Source organism: Carassius gibelio, chromosome A1 (assembly GCF_023724105.1).
Source record: "Carassius gibelio isolate Cgi1373 ecotype wild population from Czech Republic chromosome A1, carGib1.2-hapl.c, whole genome shotgun sequence".
Lineage (NCBI taxonomy): Eukaryota > Metazoa > Chordata > Actinopteri > Cypriniformes > Cyprinidae > Carassius > Carassius gibelio.
The window spans coordinates 29,666,502-29,684,228 of NC_068371.1; the positions used below are offsets into that span (position 1 = coordinate 29,666,502).

Here is a 17,727-nt window from a genome sequence, read left to right on the forward strand (position 1 = left end):
TTTAATTGATGTTACACATTGCTGTAATCTTTTGTATTTTCTTCATTTCATTGTAGGAAACCACACACACACACTTTTACATTTACATTAGATTTAGTAATTTAGTAGGTGATTCTATCCAAAGCGACTTACAAATGAGGAGAAATAAAAATCAACAAGACAGCAATTATATGCAAGTGCTATAACAAGTTTCAATTATCTTAACACCGTTTTCATTTTATATTTTAGGCCTTTTTTGACTTTTGTTAATTGTATAATAAATAAAAAGAAAAAATAGATAGAAAACAATATGATTAAAGAAGCTAGTATAGATTTAGAATAGAGCGTGTTAGATTTAGAGGGTCATATGAAGATGGAAGAGATGTGTTTTTAGCCGATTATTGAATAAGGTTGTGTTTTCAAACAGCATCTCAAGCTAGTAACACACATGATATCAGTCACAGCATATCCTACATGACCTATAAAAATCACAAACAAATTTTATATAATTTTATTTCAAATAAAAGGAAAACAAAGTGATTTGAATCCAAGCAGCTCTAAAAGGTTTTAGAATAGCTCTCTGCATCCTTCTGAAGGCACTCTGCTTGTGTTTGTGGTATTGATCACCGTGACCATTTTAACACTATTAATCAAACAAATAAAATATTTAGCATACTGTCTGTGGAAAAATATCATCAGTGATTAGCCTATGTTTATTTAATTGTAGACTTTATTACTAAGCGATGTAAAACTTGCTGAAATATCCACGACAGATGCACATCAAAGTTGCGTTCTTACTATTGCAACAGTAGGCTCACCACGCATCGTTTTAAAAATCAAACAATCATTGTAGAAAAACAAAAAACAACTCTTGTTTTGTTGAGATCACGAGACTATTAATTCGTGATCACGAGAAAACAAGAAAGAAAAATAATCACATCCCTCTTAAAACTTCTGTACTTCTTTAGCAAAGAGGGACATGACATCTTCTTTAGTACAGTCAGGCACGCATTTCACATCAACACATATTTAACAACATCATCTTATAATTTAATATATGAATAATAGGCATTCAATTGAATTTCTCTGGCAGTGCTATAAGAGATTAATATTGATTATTCTTCATTATTAATAATCATAATGTGCCGAATCCAGTTGAAAGTGAATTTAATTTCTTCTCTCACTGTCGCACACACCAGGTGTCGGGCCGGTAGAAGACACTTGACTCTGATTACTGATAGAGATCATCGTCTCCCTCATCTCTGAAATTACCCCCCGAGCCTTGGCCTGACCCCTGACCTCCACCTGACTGAGGTGCTGTAGGAAACCTGCCGATGAGAAACAGTTTACTGAACAAAATGAGGTATGGAGTGCTATGAGGTACTGGTGATTTGTGTGTTTATGTGTTTGAGTACCTGAAGTTCCCGAACCCACGGCTTTGCTGAAGCGTCTGAGCAAACATCTCATACTTGCGTATGTCATTATCACTGACAGAGCGACGGGCAAATCTCATGGCTTCCTCAAAATGATCCTTCCTGATCTCAGGCACCGGGTCATAATCATCATCCTGGAAACAGTGTGAAGTCACCAAGATACATGTGCCTTTATTTTTTTAATTTTTTTTTAATAACTGAAAGTTCAAGATCCAAATTAAAGGGGGGGTGAAATGCTATTTCATGCATACTGAGTTTTTTACACTGTTAAAGAGTTGGATTCCCATGCTAAACATGGACATAGTTTCAAAAATTAAGTTGTACGTTTGAAGGAGTATTTTTGTTCCAAAAAAACCTCTTCCGGTTTGTCACAAGTTTCGGAAAGTTTTTTTCGAGTATGACTCTGGGTGACGTTAGATGGAGCGGAATTTCCTTATATGGGTCCTAAGGGCACTTCTCCTGGAAGAGCGCGCGCTCCCGTATAGCAGAGCACTGAGAGGCTGAGCACAGCCTGATCAGAGCGAGAGCGTCGCGAAAAGTCACAAAAGAAGTGTGTTTTTGGTTGCCAGGGCAAGACAACCCTGCACAGATTACCAAAAGAGAAACAGCATTAAGGGACCAGTGGATGGAGTTTATTTTTACAGAGCATCAACGGAGTTGTGCAAGTGTTTTTGTTTGTTCCCTGCATTTCGGATTGCACATCGATTATTTCTTAAGGATAATGCAGTCCCAACGAAAAAGGGTCACGATCGTGTGTTGGAACCGCATGCGGTGAGTAAAACTGCTTCAAATATCTCTGTGTTGTTAACTTAGCTATCGGCGCGTAAGCACATCAAGTAAACAACATGCGATGTTGTAATCAAACTGCACTTTCCACATGTACAGCTTAAAAAAAAAAAAAAAAAGACGACATAAATTGGAACTTAGTCATTTTCCAAAACCGCTAAGCAAATATATACAGTTTCAGTTCATACCACATAGAGACGCCTTTGCTTATGCTGCTCTTGTTCAATTTCAGCCTCTGGATCTGTGTCACAGCTTCCACATGCTCTCAACACAAAAGCCTACTGGCGTTCGTGATTCTTTAGCTCCGCCCACACGTCACGCCTCTAGGCGCTCGTGTTTTTCCGGGAAAAATCGGTACAGACTATATTTCTCTCATAAATATAATAAAAATAAAGACTTTTTGGAGTTATGAAGGATGCAGTACTACTCTATAGGTACTCAAGATTAACAGGATATTGAGTGAAAACGAGCATTTCACCCCCCCTTTAAAGCAAACACTGACCACTATGATGGTGACACACAAATTGTGATTTTCTCGTTTGGTGATTCTGCTTGTTAACATCAGGTGTCTTCAATAATGGTCAATCATAACTCAATTAACTTCTTAATTATCTCATTAACTTCAACTCTGCTTCAGTGTTACTTTTAACACTGCTTCAGTGTTTATATGAGTCCACACTCAAGAGTGTTAAATTAACACTGGGGATTTTGCTGTGTACAAGCAGACCTGCATGTATTAAAGTATTTAGCAAAGAGACGATCACTGTGTCGAAGAGAGCACAGTCATTACTTTTTAATTACATCAACCTGACCCCAAAAACTAGAAATCTGCTGTAAATCATTTGTGAATATTCATGTACATGCATTCATATTTATATGGGAACATGTATGTGTGCTATTTCTGTCTTCATTTCTAAGAATTTGCATATGTATCATTATATTGCCACACATGTCCAATGCATATATTGCAGAATTGTAAAAAATATAAGTACTAGTTTTCTATACTATAGTTATAATGAATGTATTATTAATTATATAATTCTATTAATTAATTATTAATATATATCCATGTATTTTTGACATGCACACTAACCATAGCAGTCTCTTTCTTGGCTTGGCGCTGTCTCTCAGCACGGATCTCTGCTTCTATGGATTCTCTTATAGCAAGCTTACAGGCCCTCTGACAGATCTCCGTCAGGTCTGCTCCTGAGAATCCCTCTGTTATACGGGACAGATACGCCAGGTCTACGTCCTGAAAAACACACACAGTTAGAAGGTGGTTTTATGTGGAGATGCATGTATGTCTGTCTCTGGTTTTGTGTGAATGACCTTAGCGATAGGGGACTTGCGGAGGTTGGCGCGCAGGATGGCAGAGCGGGAGGCCGTGTCAGGTAGAGGGATGTAAATCAATTGATCCAAACGTCCAGGCCTCAGGATTGCAGGATCAATGATATCAGGCCTAAGAGCGACAGACAGGAATCTGAGAACATCCTCTCCTCACTTTGTCCACTGCCAACAAATGCAAGCACAAATGAGTTTTCGTCACCTGTTGGTGGCCCCAATGATAAAGACGTTCTTCTTATTGGTCATTCCATCCATTTCTGTCAAGATCTGGTTGATGACCCGGTCAGCCGCACCTCCTGCATCTCCAGCCCCGCCACCGCGTGCTTTAGCAATAGAGTCCAGCTCATCAAAGAACAGGATACATGGAGCCGCCTGCCGCGCCTGAGACCACAACAACAAAAGCATGCTGTGAGATATATATATATACAGTACAGACCAAAAGTTTGGAAACATTACTATTTTTAATGTTTTTGAAAGAAGTTTCTTCTGCTCATCAAGCCTGCATTTATTTGATCAAAAATACAGAAGAAAATGTAATATTGTGATGTATTATTACAATTTAAAATAATTGTTTTTAAATTTATTATACTTTAAATTATCATTTATTTATGTGATGCAAAAATGGCAGCTGAGGTAATTGTAATGTTACAAGAGATTCTTATTTTGAATTAAGTTCAAAGAAAAACACTTTATATACTTCATTAAACAATACAATCATTTTCAACTGTAAAACACATTACATTAAAAACACTTTGAGTAAGCGGATGAAAATTCAGCTTTGCCATCACAGGAATATGTCTATATATAGGATGTTAAAACCAGGTGTAAAACGTGTGATAGTCATTGACAGTAGTTTGTTCACCTTGTCGAACACATCTCTGACATTTGCCTCTGATTCACCGAACCACATGGTGAGCAGCTCGGGGCCTGAAATCAGCACAAAATATGGAATATATTACACACACAAGTGCTCTCATGCTCCTCCTGCCCTTTTTAAACTTCAGTTTCTCTCTCACACATGGTCGACCGAGCGAGAATGTTGTTCCAGGATCAACAAGGATGTTGATCCAGGAACATGTTGTACTTGGTGAAATCATGCTCACCCTCACACACATACCTTTAATCGACACAAAGTTAGCCTGGCACTCGTTGGCAATGGCTTTGGCTAGAAGGGTTTTCCCGCAACCAGGTGGACCATAGAACAAAACCCCTCGAGATGGAGTCATCCCAAACTTCAGAAATTTATCAGGATACTCAACAGGATACTTAACAGAGAGAGAGAAAGTGAATGACTATCTTGTGTGTGTGTGTGTGTGTGTGTGTGTGTGTGTGTGGTTTTACCTGGACGAGCTCCTGTAACTCTCGCTTCACCTCTTCAAGTCCTCCAATGTCCTCCCAGTTTACCTGAGGAACCTCCACCAACGTCTCCCTCAGAGCAGATGGGTTACTCTGACTTAGAGCCCACTGGAAGTGCAGAAAACAATAGATATAACTCCCAAAGGAGAGCTAAATCACAAAAGAGATCTCTTTAATATTTCAGTGGTTTCTCCCAGACAGGAATACGATTTTTTCTGTAGAGTAATGTTTCTTAGATTGCAGAAGGGATTTCAATCAGTGTTTCATGCACCGCTATAAATGAGAGACAGAAGGGTTTTGTGTAGTTGTGCTACATCTTTCACTTTCATCTCTCAGTCATGTACATGTAATACATCACAATGCATAATCTAATATTTGAAGAATTTGACAAAGCAATTTTGTCATTTTTTACATTTGGGAGCAACATCTGATCACTAGATTTGCCCTCTGGAATGGAAAAGGTTTAAAAATGAAAGCATCTGTGTATGTGAAATGCTGAAGCTGACTTTGAAGTCATCCATGGTGACGGCCAGTGAGTTGAGAAGGTCTGCGTCGATGCTGTCATCCTCCAGATCAATTAGGATCATCTTTTTGCGGATGGCCTGCAGTGCTGCCTCTGAACACAGAGCAGCCAGATCCGCTCCCACGTGTCCGTGTGTTTCAGCGGCGATCTACCATAAACAGAAACGTCCAGTTATTAAACATCCGACATGACTTAGCCCCTCCGTCACTCTCATCGTTCCCACCTTTTCCAGGTCCACATCGTCCGACAGTTTCATGTTCTTGGTGTGAATTTGTAAGATTTCCAGCCTGCCGGTGGAATCAGGGATGCCAATGTCAATCTCTCGATCAAAACGACCTACAACACATGTACAACTGACCTTTCTGTACAAAGTATATTTTGACGGATTCATTTGTTGATGCAAATTACTCTCAGCATGAACAATATGAATGTGCACATGTTCGCACCAAACCGCCGAAGAGCAGGATCCACACTGTTGGGTCTGTTAGTGGCCGCCATGACTACAACATGAACCCGTTGTTTCAGGCCGTCCATCAGTGTGAGCAGCTGAGAGACGATCCTCCGCTCAACCTCGCCATGAGTCTACAGACACGACATGACCGTCAAACCAACGACAAACACCAGACTGTATATGATTACATAACATACCTGCTTCTCTTTCTCTGCTCCTTACCTTCTCTCGTTTCGGAGCGATTGCATCCAGCTCATCGATGAAGATGATAGCAGGGGCGTTTTTCTCGGCCTCCTCGAAAGCTTTTCTCAGGTTGCTCTCAGACTCCCCTGCCAGTTTACTCATGATTTCAGGACCTGGGATACAAAAGCAATGGCATTAAGCACAGGAAATGCAATATTGAAATACAGCAGTTACTGATATTATGATCTGCCAGATCTTCATTTGTTTGGCTTTTCAAGGTAAATACATGAAGTGAATTGGATGTCAGTGTAATAAATATCAATAAGCAGCCTTCATTTCCATTCTGTAGTAGAGTTTTGGTGTTTACAGGCATCCGTTATTGCAGGGCAACCAACAGTCACAACAGTTTCAGACTGTGGCTTTCAAGTGTGCGTATGCACCATTGATGAGAAAGAAGAAAGCTCCTGTCTCATTAGCAACAGCTCGAGCCACCAGCGTCTTGCCCGTCCCGGGTGGACCGTACAGCAGAATTCCTCTCGGAGGCTGAGGAACACAAGTGTGAGTGATTTTCTAAAAAGTCTAGTTCAGTAAGGAAACAGAGAGATACTGTAAACTGTTCGATGTGTGTGGTGATTCTCGCCTTCACGCCGATGGCTTTGAACAGGCCGGGGTGCCTGAGAGGCAGCTCCACCATCTCTTTAATCTGAGCCAGCTGTTTACGACACCCTCCAATGTCATCATACCCGATGTCATTCAGACTCTCCTCCTCATCCTGACATCATCAACATATGACATCATGACGTGGTGCAGAGGCTGACATGGAGAAAGTGTACAGGTATGATGAAATCACACATACCTCTCGTTTGATTGGCTCTCCTTCGCAGTGGACGATGGTATCCGGGGCAACGATGCAGTGTGGGGAGGGGTCTGTTTCTACGACTTTAAACTCCACTGCTCTCATGCCTCCTCTCACCAGGAAAATATCACCTGCAGAAAGCATAACAGTAAACAAACTCTGGTGAATTTTGGTGCAGTGTAAAATATGATGCATAGACTAATGTGTGTGTGTGTACTGGACTACTGTTGTCCATTGCATTATTGCTAATCAAAACTAAATCTATTGAAAATATTATCTGTATTATATCTTTTAATTGTGATAAAGCGATCATAAAATGAAACAGATATTAGATAAAAATCTATACTTGCAAAAGTGACTAAAAGTAAAACAAGATAATAAAGAGAATAAAAAACATCAAATGAAAGCTAATAATATTAATAAATACTAGAATAGTATATAAATAATAGTAAAATAACACTGATGTGTTGCAGTGCTATAGCGTCTTCCATTGGTAGATCATTATAATTGGCGCTGACGAAAATTTGCCTGCTTGCCTGATTAACAAAGCCCTTTTAAATGGATCAAGCTTTTTTAGGTAAGTAGTGCACAATAATCACGTCGCAAAAATAGTATTGTTCTGTTTTACTAAATTAACAAAAACATTAAACCCTGACTTCTCTTCAGACCCCATCTGTCCAAATGTACAATCCAATCTAGACCTGAATAACAAAATCACACTTAACACTAAACCTAACCCAAATGCAAAACCAAACTCTTATATTAACGTATTTATCACACTTAATAAACGTGTGTACCTTTGTGAACAGGTCGGTAGGCCTCCAGGAAATACGGCTTTAGAAAAACCTCAAACAGGTTGCCTGTTAGCCCCTCGATAGTGTCATCAATGGGCAGAACATGGATGCGCTTCCCATATTTCACATCTGGACAAGCGTTGATGCTATACACACACACATATGCATGATCATATCACATGTTTCAGAGATGATTTTGCTTTACCTCTAGCAGCAGATAAGTTTTTTGGTTGATCTCGCAGTGAAAGCAGCAGCACACACCTAATGACGTCCCCGAGGCGCACACGCAGGTTGTTGCGGGTCACTCTGTTCATGCGCACGCGCTCATTGCCACATGTGTCGTCCGTGAGAATGATGCAGACCGTCTGTCTCCGCTTACGACCGCGTAACACCACCGTGTCTCCACGAAACAGCTGCAGTTCCTCCATTTTAACCTGTAACACCCATGCAGGGATTTAGATGCACGTTTTTGGGAAAGCTGTTTGGAACAATTATTTTTGCAATTTAATTTGGTGCAGATAGTGATATAAAGTACACTGCAGTTTATCAGTCAACACTCAACCACACACACACACACACATTTACTTAGCTGTCTAAATGGGGACATTACATAGACTTCCATTTTTTTATATTTACAGATAGTTATAGACTTTTTAATCTAAACCCACCTCAAGCCCTACCACTCAGAAAACTATCTGCATTTTTACAGTCTCAAAAAAACTTTATTTTTAGACCAGTTTTACGAATAAGGGCATCAACAATTTTTTTTTTTTTTTTTTTTTTTTTTTTTTGCAATTTTATATGATATGAAAATATAAAATATGGGTAAGTTGGTACACACACACACACACATACACACACACAAATAGACCGGTTACCTGTGACAGGCAGACAATACTGTTGTCTTCATTGTTGGCTTCATCCACGATGAGTCGATTCGGCCGAATCTTCTGCTTCAGAATAGCAGTGGAGTAATCCTCCGACTTTGGACTGTTCAACACACACACACACACACACACACACACACACACACACACACACACACACACATGCGTATTATTTAAAGCACAATCCAATTTTCCACATCATTAATTGAAGTACATGCATTGTTCTTTATAAATGCCAAGTCAGCACATGAGTAAAAGCTTACTGTTGTTGTTTTGCTGCATCCTTTTTCAGAATTGATTAATAAACACACCAGAGATATTTAAAAACACTTCATATAAATACTATAATAGTGTAGGAATATTAAACTAAACCACACAGAATAATATCTAATAATCTAATTTATAGAAATCATATTTATTTTTAGCTGACAATTAGCTTCTCTTGTACTGTTCGACAAACTGACAGAAATAAAAATAGAACAACATGCAAGGCTTTTTAAATTAGAAAGGAAACATACATTACATAAAGACTAACAGATCAATAGTTTATGTACATTCAAATATGAAAATAAAAGTAATTGAGAAAATTATAGTATACTGGGTCATATCAAGGTTTAAACCCCATTTTTTAGTCATAACTGTGTGTAAACAAGGAGAATGAAAGGTGAAAGCAGTTCTTGGTCGCTTGGTGAATACAAACCCACACTCATGCCCTGCTGTCTGGTCTCCTGTTTCTTCATGTGACACTGGTCTGTTTTTAGAGCAAAGTTATGTCTACTGCTAAGATCAAACTACTCAGACGAACACAAACACATTACTTATTGAGTTATTAAACATATTATGAGTCCTATAAAAAGAGACCAACACTGTAACATTCTGCCAATGCAATGTTTAACAATTAAAAACTTTTTTTTTTTTTTTTGACGAATCTTACACATTCAGTCCAACCAAACAAACACACACATGAACCCGAGGCTTAGCAGTTATACTCACTCTGAGGGTCCAGTGGCTGGCATTGCAGGGCAGATGTTTATCTGAAGAGAAGAGCCAGTGTGGGACGAAGACGATCAGAAATCAGTCTATCCTTATTCTAGAGGTCAGAAGTCTGGAGTCCTCCGTTCACTGCTGTGTGTGTGTGTGTGTGTGTGTGTGTGTGACGCTCTTGCTGCACAGGATCCATGCCTAGACACTGGATTACTGAAACCCATCCCCTCACATATAAATAAGTTTCTGTCGCAATAACCCAAGTTGCATGCATATGTACACAAACAGTGAGCAATTCTGAATCTTTTTCAGAGTTTTCCTTTGTTTTTGAAAGTGCTTGCCCTCTTTCCCACTCAGCTCATTCCAGACATTCCTGTCTTCTTCTAACACACATTCACAAACAGTGAAAAGTTCATCGATGCACTCATCTGGAAAGTACTTTTTAATGCAAGTAATCAAAAAGCTTTCCGTCTTTCTCATTACAAAACAACAGAAATGGTGGAAGAAACAACCAAGACAGAAGTTCCTCAAAATGAACACACTTGGACATTCAATAACTTACACAATTATTGGACAATGCTTTTTTTCTTTTCTTTTGGAGTCACTCCCAGCATCTACATTCATCGAGGTGGATGCTGGTCTAAAGTCGTATCTTATGGCTGTAGGTAAACATATACCCTGATGACATTTACAGTTGTATCCCAGACCAAACATTTGGGTCTCCGTGTCACCCTCTGCTGGCAAACCCTCCAACGTTTCAATCTCTAACAACACTTATAGCTTTTTGTCTTAAAATAGCTTTGTGCTGCTTGTTTTCTTGCAATCTAAAGATGTATTTATTACAAAGACTCACTGAGAACACAGAAAACAAACTTTTAACAGTTTTTTTGTTGACATTCGACTTCATTAATAGGTTCAGAGTAGAAAAGAGGTTCATCATGAAAGGCATGGACAGCATTATCAACATCGCAGTGAGCTCCAGCTTTCTGTTGCCAGTGGTCTTTAAACTGTAAATCAACCAAAGGACATTCTCGTATTTTAGACATTAAGTTGTTAACATTATAAAAATGACCATACAGTTTTATAAACAAACATACAAAGGAATAAATAAATCAAGAGAGTTTGAGGAATTCAAGGTGCTACAATTGTCAGGCCAAACGAAGGTTACTCTAATCTGAAATCAGACTGACTTTTCGAGCAATTTAAACTCAGTCAGGGTCTCTTCACGATGGAAATGAACCCGTGTTTGGTGGCAGAATCAGTAACAGTCCTATTTACAAGAGTGATGGATCCATCTGTATGTGTGATCAGTCCAGCGATGCTAAATACACTGGAGCGAAAGCACAGGTTAGCAAGCGTGTTAGCATTTCAATGTGTCCTACTTCCACAAGTCAGTTCTTGTCATTTGTTAAATGGACCCATCCTTTATTTCTCAGTTCTGACAATATTCATCTGATGGGCTGATACAGATATATTCCACAAACTGTGAAGCTGAAGAGCTGCATGGCTTCGGGGCTTTCTGTGCGTTTGAGGACATTCAGACACATTCTTCAACTGCTGGTGAAGGAATATGCTTAAACATGTATTGATATTTACAAAAATTATGCTCAGTTATTAATGGTGATATTCCACAAATCCAAGATTAAAGGAGTCAAAGTCACTTTAAAGGGAGATTTTCTGTGAGATGCGCCCAAGAGGTCTGCACAAACGTACCAAGGTTTTTTCGGACACTGGAAGGAACATTAGAAGCTCATTCCAGAATGTTAGGAAGAAATATTCAATCCATCACTGAAGGAAGACAAGGGTTTCAGTGTCATTGCAAACGAGTTAACATGTTAAGAGCAAATATCCAGTCAGAATTGACTTCTTTCAAACTGTAACCAGGATTTTTTAACAGAACATCTTGTGCGCAGTGGAAACCATCCAGCCTTTGTCTGGTTTCAGTGACAAACTTGAAACCAGTGAGGTCACAAAGAAAAAAATGATGTTCTCTGTCTGTTCCCTCTACTGGACTGAATAAGTACTGCAGGACAAATCCCCGCTTGATGACATGCATTCAGGGTCAAAGGTCACAATCCAAACAGTAGTATCCATCAGAGCAGCATTAACTGCACAAAGAAAAGGAACTGTCTTCAGTCTTCTTTCTCCTAAACTCACAACATACTTCTGCTTAGTTCTGTTCATTTTACTCTTTTTTTTCCAATAGCTGTTGGATTACCGATTGAAAAAAAAACAAAAACAAAAAAACAAGAACTGTTTCTGTCCAGAAAGTCCTGAACAGTCCCACTGAATGTTCAGAAATATGTGTGTTCTGGGATGAGTAAATATTGTAGATATATGTGCAGGTGTACTTTGTCATACACAACAGCTAATATATATAAGTGTGTATGTGTGTGTGTGTGTGTGTGTGTGTGTGTGTATCAGCAGAAAGCTTCATCATCCTGGAAATGGGTCCTCTGCAGAACCTTCACGTGTCTTTCATAGATCTTTAGGGCGGGACCAAGTCTGATTGACAGGCCCGTCAGCACATCATTCCTTTGCATCAGAAGGAGGGACTTCCCGTCGATCTCCTGTCAGGAACAAAGATTCAGTTACACCTTCTCTCTACAGCACAGTCCAGTGACGCAGGGTCTGAACTCATCAAGGGTCATGCGGTTCAGTTCAGCGCACCTGTGTCCTGAAGGCGAGCGCCTGCTCTGGAAATCCAGCCGCGGTGAAGTAGCTGGCCACGTCTGCTACAGTCCAGTCCACCGGGCTCATGCCACCCGTCTCCAGCTTCACAAAGCCAGCTCTGAGAACACACCCAACACATCAATATTTATTCAAATATATATGTAGATTTAAAAATAAAATCGAAGGTATGCTGGAGACAGAAAGAAAATGTAATATCATGACTTGAAGACAACCCTCAATCTTCAGTTTTCATTTCTTTCATTATGACTGACTTCTGGCGATTCCTGTTAGAAGGTCAATGGGTGTTTTACTCAGACTTTAATAATATTTTTTCCCCAAACAAAGCCTTTTCTCTCTGCTCTACCCTCTCTCCCTCTCTCTCTCTCAGTCTGCTAGTACTCACATTCCTTCATTCATCCCTCGTTCTTCAGCTGCTCCTGGTGAGGCCGAGGGGGTCAGCAGACAAGACGACACTCCCACTTCCAGCTTACAGCCTGAACCTGACAGACAACACACACAGCTATATAAAATAAACACTCACACACACACAAAAACACAACTACAATACAATAACACAAAATGACACAACTATATAAAACACTATAAACTATGAATCTGAATCACAATAGTATGAAAATAGAATGCTACAACAACACAACACTAACAACTATATGTGTGTGTGTGTGTGTGTGTGTGTGTGTATAAACTGATACTTTTTTTGGTTTATTGGGACTTAAAAAAAAACACTGAAAAAATCTTATTATGTTAAATAAAATTACAATTGAAAGTAATTTTTGGGATTTCAAAATTCTTTAAACTGTAATTTATTCCTGTGATGCGCAGCTGTATTTTCAGCATCATTACTGCAGTCTTCAGTGTCACGTGATCTTCAGAAATCATTATAATATGCTGATTTACTGCTCAAGAAACATTTCTGATTATTATCAGTGTTGGAAACAGCCGTGTTGCTTAATATTTTTGTGATAACAAACTGACAGTTCTAAAGAATAAATATAAAAACAGATACAAAATAATAACATGTAAGACAGAATAACAACAAAACAGCACACACACACAGCAATATAAATTATCACACAAACGTGCAGAACAGCACACTGTTAAAGCATTAACTGGCATAGATACATACTGAACATTAACACATACACAAGAGACAGGACAGCACATACTAAGAACTTACAGTCTCTCATAGGTAATGACGAGGGAGCCTTCTCTGTCTCTGACATCACAATCACCTGATCCTAGAGGAGGACGAGGAAGAAGAAGATGCTCTCAGTAAGACTAGGGTGAGTGAAATGACTGACAGCAGAACGAAAGATTTTAAATGTCAAGCATATTATCTAATTGCTGCATATATATATAAAACTGTTTCTAAAACAGATTTTCTGAAACACCCCTTTGTTTCCCATACAGTAAGCAGTTTTGGCCCAGAACCGGCCCACATCTGGCCCGTGTGAAATCCATGCCGGCCAAATGTGGGCCAGATCTGGGCCGAAACTGCTTCACTAACAGATAGAGTCTGCACACTTCAGGAAGTCAACCTATGAATGGCCTACATGTCTCTGCACATTCGACTGGGATAAGAGAAGGACCTCCGATATTAAAACATTAAAGGTTTTAATTCAACTCTGCACTGGCTGTCATTACCTCAGAGCTGGGATGTAGCTGATCGGGCGCTTCTGTGTTTTTCTCAGCACCAGTATCATCGGGCTCGACTGACGTTGTCTGCTCTGAAAGTGTGTGTGTGTGTGTGTGTGTGAGAGAGAGAGAGAGAGAGAGACATTTTAATGCTATAATTTCTTGTTATGACACAAGATTTCAAGCATAGACAGTTGTCACACATCTGCAGGGAGCCCATGTCTGTATTCATTTGCAAAATGACAGGGTGGACCTAAATAACGGGAGCGAAAAACAAATCTGATTCATGTGCAATATGAACAAACCCTCACATCCATGCACCATCTGGACAAAGTCCTCATAATGATTCTTTCATCCTCCATAGCTTTAAAGTATCTCATTACCTGCCAGTCCATGAGCAAAAACATTCATAAAAAATATTATCTTTGATAGGTGCTGTATTAGGTCAACACTTTATTCTGAGCAGGGCTGTGAGTTAATAAATTCCACTTCCTGTGACTCAGATTTAACTTCCTGTGAGGTGTGGCCAATTTGATTCAAACTTGAACCCGAGAATTGAAAAGGAGCCAATCCTTAAACACTGAATGAGTGGCTTTTAGCGGAAGTGTACAGAGCTTATGAAAGCATAGATTTGTATGAGACAATAAAAATTGTGGTGGTGAATTAAATGATAAATGATGAGTTTTAATCGAGTAAAATAAAAGAGAATGGCGAGATTTCAGAATTTTACTTTGATTTTATTCTTGTATTGCCAATTTTTCAATTTAAAAAATCTAACCATAAAACAATCCTCAAAACAGTAATGTATATTAAGATATTTGTTCTAAGAGAAACTTTTACAAAGTTAATGCTTAAAACAAGAAACCGACTAATTGTCCAAGTGACAAATAAATAAATAATGTAATATCTGTTCTCCATCTTTTTCTGAACAGTTTCTCTTAAGCATTTTTGGATGTTTTGCTGGAAAATCAGATTTAAATACTAAAAAATGTTTCTTTGAAGAAACAGAAACAGTACCTTCACGTCCGCCCACGTCTACTTCCTGCCGTGAGGAGCTCTGGTGTGCCGTCTCCAGCGATGAAGATGACTGGGACTTCCCCTCCGAGGTCAGTGGGGAGCTGGGGCTGTGATCGACCTGGACCTCTGTGTCCGGTGAGACTGGGTCAGTGCAAGCCTGGGTCTGGGGAGAGTCCTCCGCCGGGCCATGCTCCTCACCCTCCACCTCCATCCTTTCCTCCTCCTTCACCTCCTCCTGACCAGCAGGAATAGACACCCGTTTAAAAAAAAAGCTCTAATGGACTTTTAACCAACTGTAGTTACACTTAACACGTTTAGAGGGTGACTGTACCTTACATCACAGTAGCTGCAAATGTACATGAGAGAGAGAACTACTCTCGACGCCCCCTCTACGGGAAAAGGCCAAATAGCGGTTAGGACGCCCGTAGCCTGTTTTGTACGAGTCCTCCGTCGTCTGCGGGATTTCACGGATTGCCCCAAACATCCAAGCGCTACGGATTCTCACGCCAGTGGTTTTGATTAGATAACACCGATCTGAGCACGTACTGAGTAACGCAGTGGGGCTCGTGATCAGTTTGTTGTGTGAGTGAGCGGGACAGTGCTTGAGAAACCTGATCAAACGCAGAGAGGATAGAAGAAGAGAGAAGGAAACATCGCTCGCACGCACAGAACGAAACTAAGAGGCTTATGTGCGCTCGGCTCGCCATGCAGCGGTCTTCCGCCATCGCAACTGCTTTCACCTCGTTTCACCGAAGTATTGCACTGAGCGACGGCTCGCCCGAGAAAACAGACCCGAGCCTCTGGTCCCCCCTCCCTCCTTCTGTTTTTCATTTTCCGTGCGAGTTTAACTTAACAGACACCGCCTAGTGAAAAATATCCAGCACAACTTATAACGCAAAAATAATCATCGGCCCTGCCTGTGAAATCCCACTAACGCTGTCGCGCAGACATCAGTCATTCATCAGCGCCCCGTGCAGCGCGCTTGTGTGTGATGAGTGTCTATTAGAGCGACGGAACAAGAGCAGCGACGGTGTCTCGCACGCGCGCACGCTCGAGAGCAGGCGGGCGGCGCACCTTTGTGCTGAGACGCCGAAGTGAAACAGGGCACGCAGACAGTTGCGTGTCTAACAGAAAACACGGTTCTCCCACCGTTTGCACACAACACGACCTCACCAAGCACAAAAAGCGCGTCTGCCTCAGACACGCACAGTTTGGTTGCTCTGGCGCACAGTTGCGCATGAGAAAAGAGCGGAAATCAGACGGTGCGCGGCTGCGCTCTTGTCTGTCTTTCGCTTCTCTCTCGAAGCACGATCATTTATTTATGCCACGACTGCGCAGGACGTGTTGGAAATATTAAGTCACCTTTTTCTCGAGATGTCTGTCTTGCGGTGCGCTCCTCGGGAGCCGCGCGGACGGCTTGGCCGCCCCCATCCCCCGCGCGGGGAGAGTGATGTGGCCCAGGCGGGTCCTGCGGAGACGACCCCTCTCGATCTCGCGCTCCAGCACCACTTTAACGCGGTTGCGGGTCAGCTTCTCCTCGGGCATCCCTCGCTGCGTGCTGAGGAAGTCGAGGATCTCTTTGAGTCCCGGCGGTGCGTGGCCCCGCGTTGCGGCGGAGCCCCGGTGTCTCTCGGTCAGACTTCGGACCGCGGCAACGAGTCTATCGCCCAAATCAGCGCTGTTCCCGTCCGGAGACTCCGAGCCGCGCGCCCCGGCGCCCTTTGCCCCCACCTTGAGTTTAGGTTTGGGGGACGCGGGGATCTTGTTTCTCGGAGGCGGACTGCTGACGCTCGAGCAAGTTTTCTCTTCTTTCTCTTCCTCCTCATCCTGATCTCTGCCCTCGTGTCCAGCGGCGAGCGGCGTGTCTCCCTCGGCCCGTCCGCTCGCGCCTGAAGCATCGCGGTGAGAGGAGCCGCTCGCCCCCGCCTCGGAGACTAATCTCTTGTCTCTCGATGCACTTGCTTTCACGCTCCCGGCGGAGTGGCCCGATGCGCCACAACTAACAAAACTGTTTCCGCTAGACTGTGGTAAAATCTGCTCTTCCTTTACAAGAGCGGAGGGCGAGGTTTGAGGCAGGGGGTCAGGACACGGGCTCGCGCCGGGTTCCTCGGGCTCCTTGTCCTCGCACTCCTCTTGGTCCGTGAGGCTGAGCGCGCTGTCGTTGTTAATGAAACCGGCGTGTTTGTCGTGTTCACCGAGCGGCTCGCCGCTGTCGGGGGTTTGCTCCGTTCTCTTTCTGCATTTCCTTTGCACTTTAGCAGCGTTCCTGTAGGAGATGGACCCCTTGTAGCTAACTTTCAGCACAGTTTGCTCTTGGATCAGTTTTTCTAGTTCAGCCCTGGTTTTGTCCGGGTCTGAGCCGTGTCTTCTTCGGACCATTCGGCAGATTCTTTCCAGGTCCGGTCGGGCTTTTCTCGAGCGCAGGGAGTCGATGGTTTCTAGGATCCATTCTCGGTATTTCGGCTCCGACATGTTGCAGCACTGGTTCCGTTGGCTTGGGCCGAGCGCCTCTCTCTTGTCCCCGAAGTGATCCGCTCCGAGCCCGGCTGGGAATGAAGCGGAAGCCTCGCTCTACGCCTGCGTTTACCCTCTATGTGCGCTTAAGGTGGACTACATTCCGAAGAGAATCCTCCGCTGCGCTCTGCGTCTATGCGAGGCGCTCATTTAAGGTGGTATTGCGGAGTTACACGTTTTGCGCTTTTGTTCACGCTCGCGCCACAGTCTATCATCACATCTAATAACGCAACAGATTTTCCATAGGCAAGCTCGATATTCATTTAAATAACATTGTGAAACGCATCTGTG

General features: G+C 41.8%; 2 protein-coding genes across 2 annotated transcripts; both read right to left on the reverse strand.

Annotated features, from left to right (window-relative positions):
• Positions 1 to 474: 474 nt before the first annotated feature.
• On the reverse strand, positions 475 to 9,797 carry zgc:136908 (Transitional endoplasmic reticulum ATPase). Its single transcript, XM_052603401.1, has 19 exons — positions 9,586 to 9,797; positions 8,584 to 8,695; positions 7,967 to 8,139; positions 7,709 to 7,851; positions 6,912 to 7,042; positions 6,696 to 6,827; positions 6,496 to 6,598; positions 6,095 to 6,228; positions 5,868 to 6,003; positions 5,645 to 5,757; positions 5,405 to 5,569; positions 4,884 to 5,006; positions 4,660 to 4,807; positions 4,405 to 4,469; positions 3,745 to 3,923; positions 3,528 to 3,657; positions 3,292 to 3,450; positions 1,395 to 1,546; positions 475 to 1,307 (listed from the first exon to the last, which is right to left on the reverse strand). The coding sequence occupies exons 1-19, from the start codon at positions 9,606 to 9,608 to the stop codon at positions 1,211 to 1,213; spliced, it is 2,418 nt and encodes an 805-aa protein (XP_052459361.1). The 5' UTR covers positions 9,609 to 9,797; the 3' UTR covers positions 475 to 1,210.
• Positions 9,798 to 10,003: 206 nt separating this feature from the next.
• Positions 10,004 to 17,504, reverse strand: samd1b (sterile alpha motif domain containing 1b). The gene is made up of 7 exons (XM_052603402.1): positions 16,285 to 17,504; positions 14,923 to 15,157; positions 13,915 to 13,997; positions 13,448 to 13,508; positions 12,653 to 12,749; positions 12,247 to 12,367; positions 10,004 to 12,146 (listed from the first exon to the last, which is right to left on the reverse strand). The coding sequence occupies exons 1-7, from the start codon at positions 17,392 to 17,394 to the stop codon at positions 11,997 to 11,999; spliced, it is 1,857 nt and encodes a 618-aa protein (XP_052459362.1). The 5' UTR covers positions 17,395 to 17,504; the 3' UTR covers positions 10,004 to 11,996.
• Between the last annotated feature and the right edge of the window lie 223 nt (positions 17,505 to 17,727).

Bases quoted from the DNA above. Each gene is read 5' to 3' on its own strand.
- zgc:136908 (XM_052603401.1), bottom strand. From the start codon at position 9,608: ATGCCAGCCACTGGACCCTCAGA. The intron at 4,470-4,659 runs GTATGTGTGTGA...TGCTGATTTCAG, and splicing joins TAACTTTGTGTCGATTAAAG to GCCCCGAGCTGCTCACCATG. The intron at 3,451-3,527 runs GTCATTCACACA...TGTGTTTTTCAG, and splicing joins GCAAGTCCCCTATCGCTAAG to GACGTAGACCTGGCGTATCT.
- samd1b (XM_052603402.1), bottom strand. From the start codon at position 17,394: ATGTCGGAGCCGAAATACCGAGAATGGATCCTAGAAACCATCGACTCC. The intron at 12,368-12,652 runs GTGAGTACTAGC...GTGTGTTCTCAG, and splicing joins CGAGGGATGAATGAAGGAAT to AGCTGGCTTTGTGAAGCTGG. The intron at 12,147-12,246 runs GTGCGCTGAACT...TGTTCCTGACAG, and splicing joins CGCTCGCCTTCAGGACACAG to GAGATCGACGGGAAGTCCCT.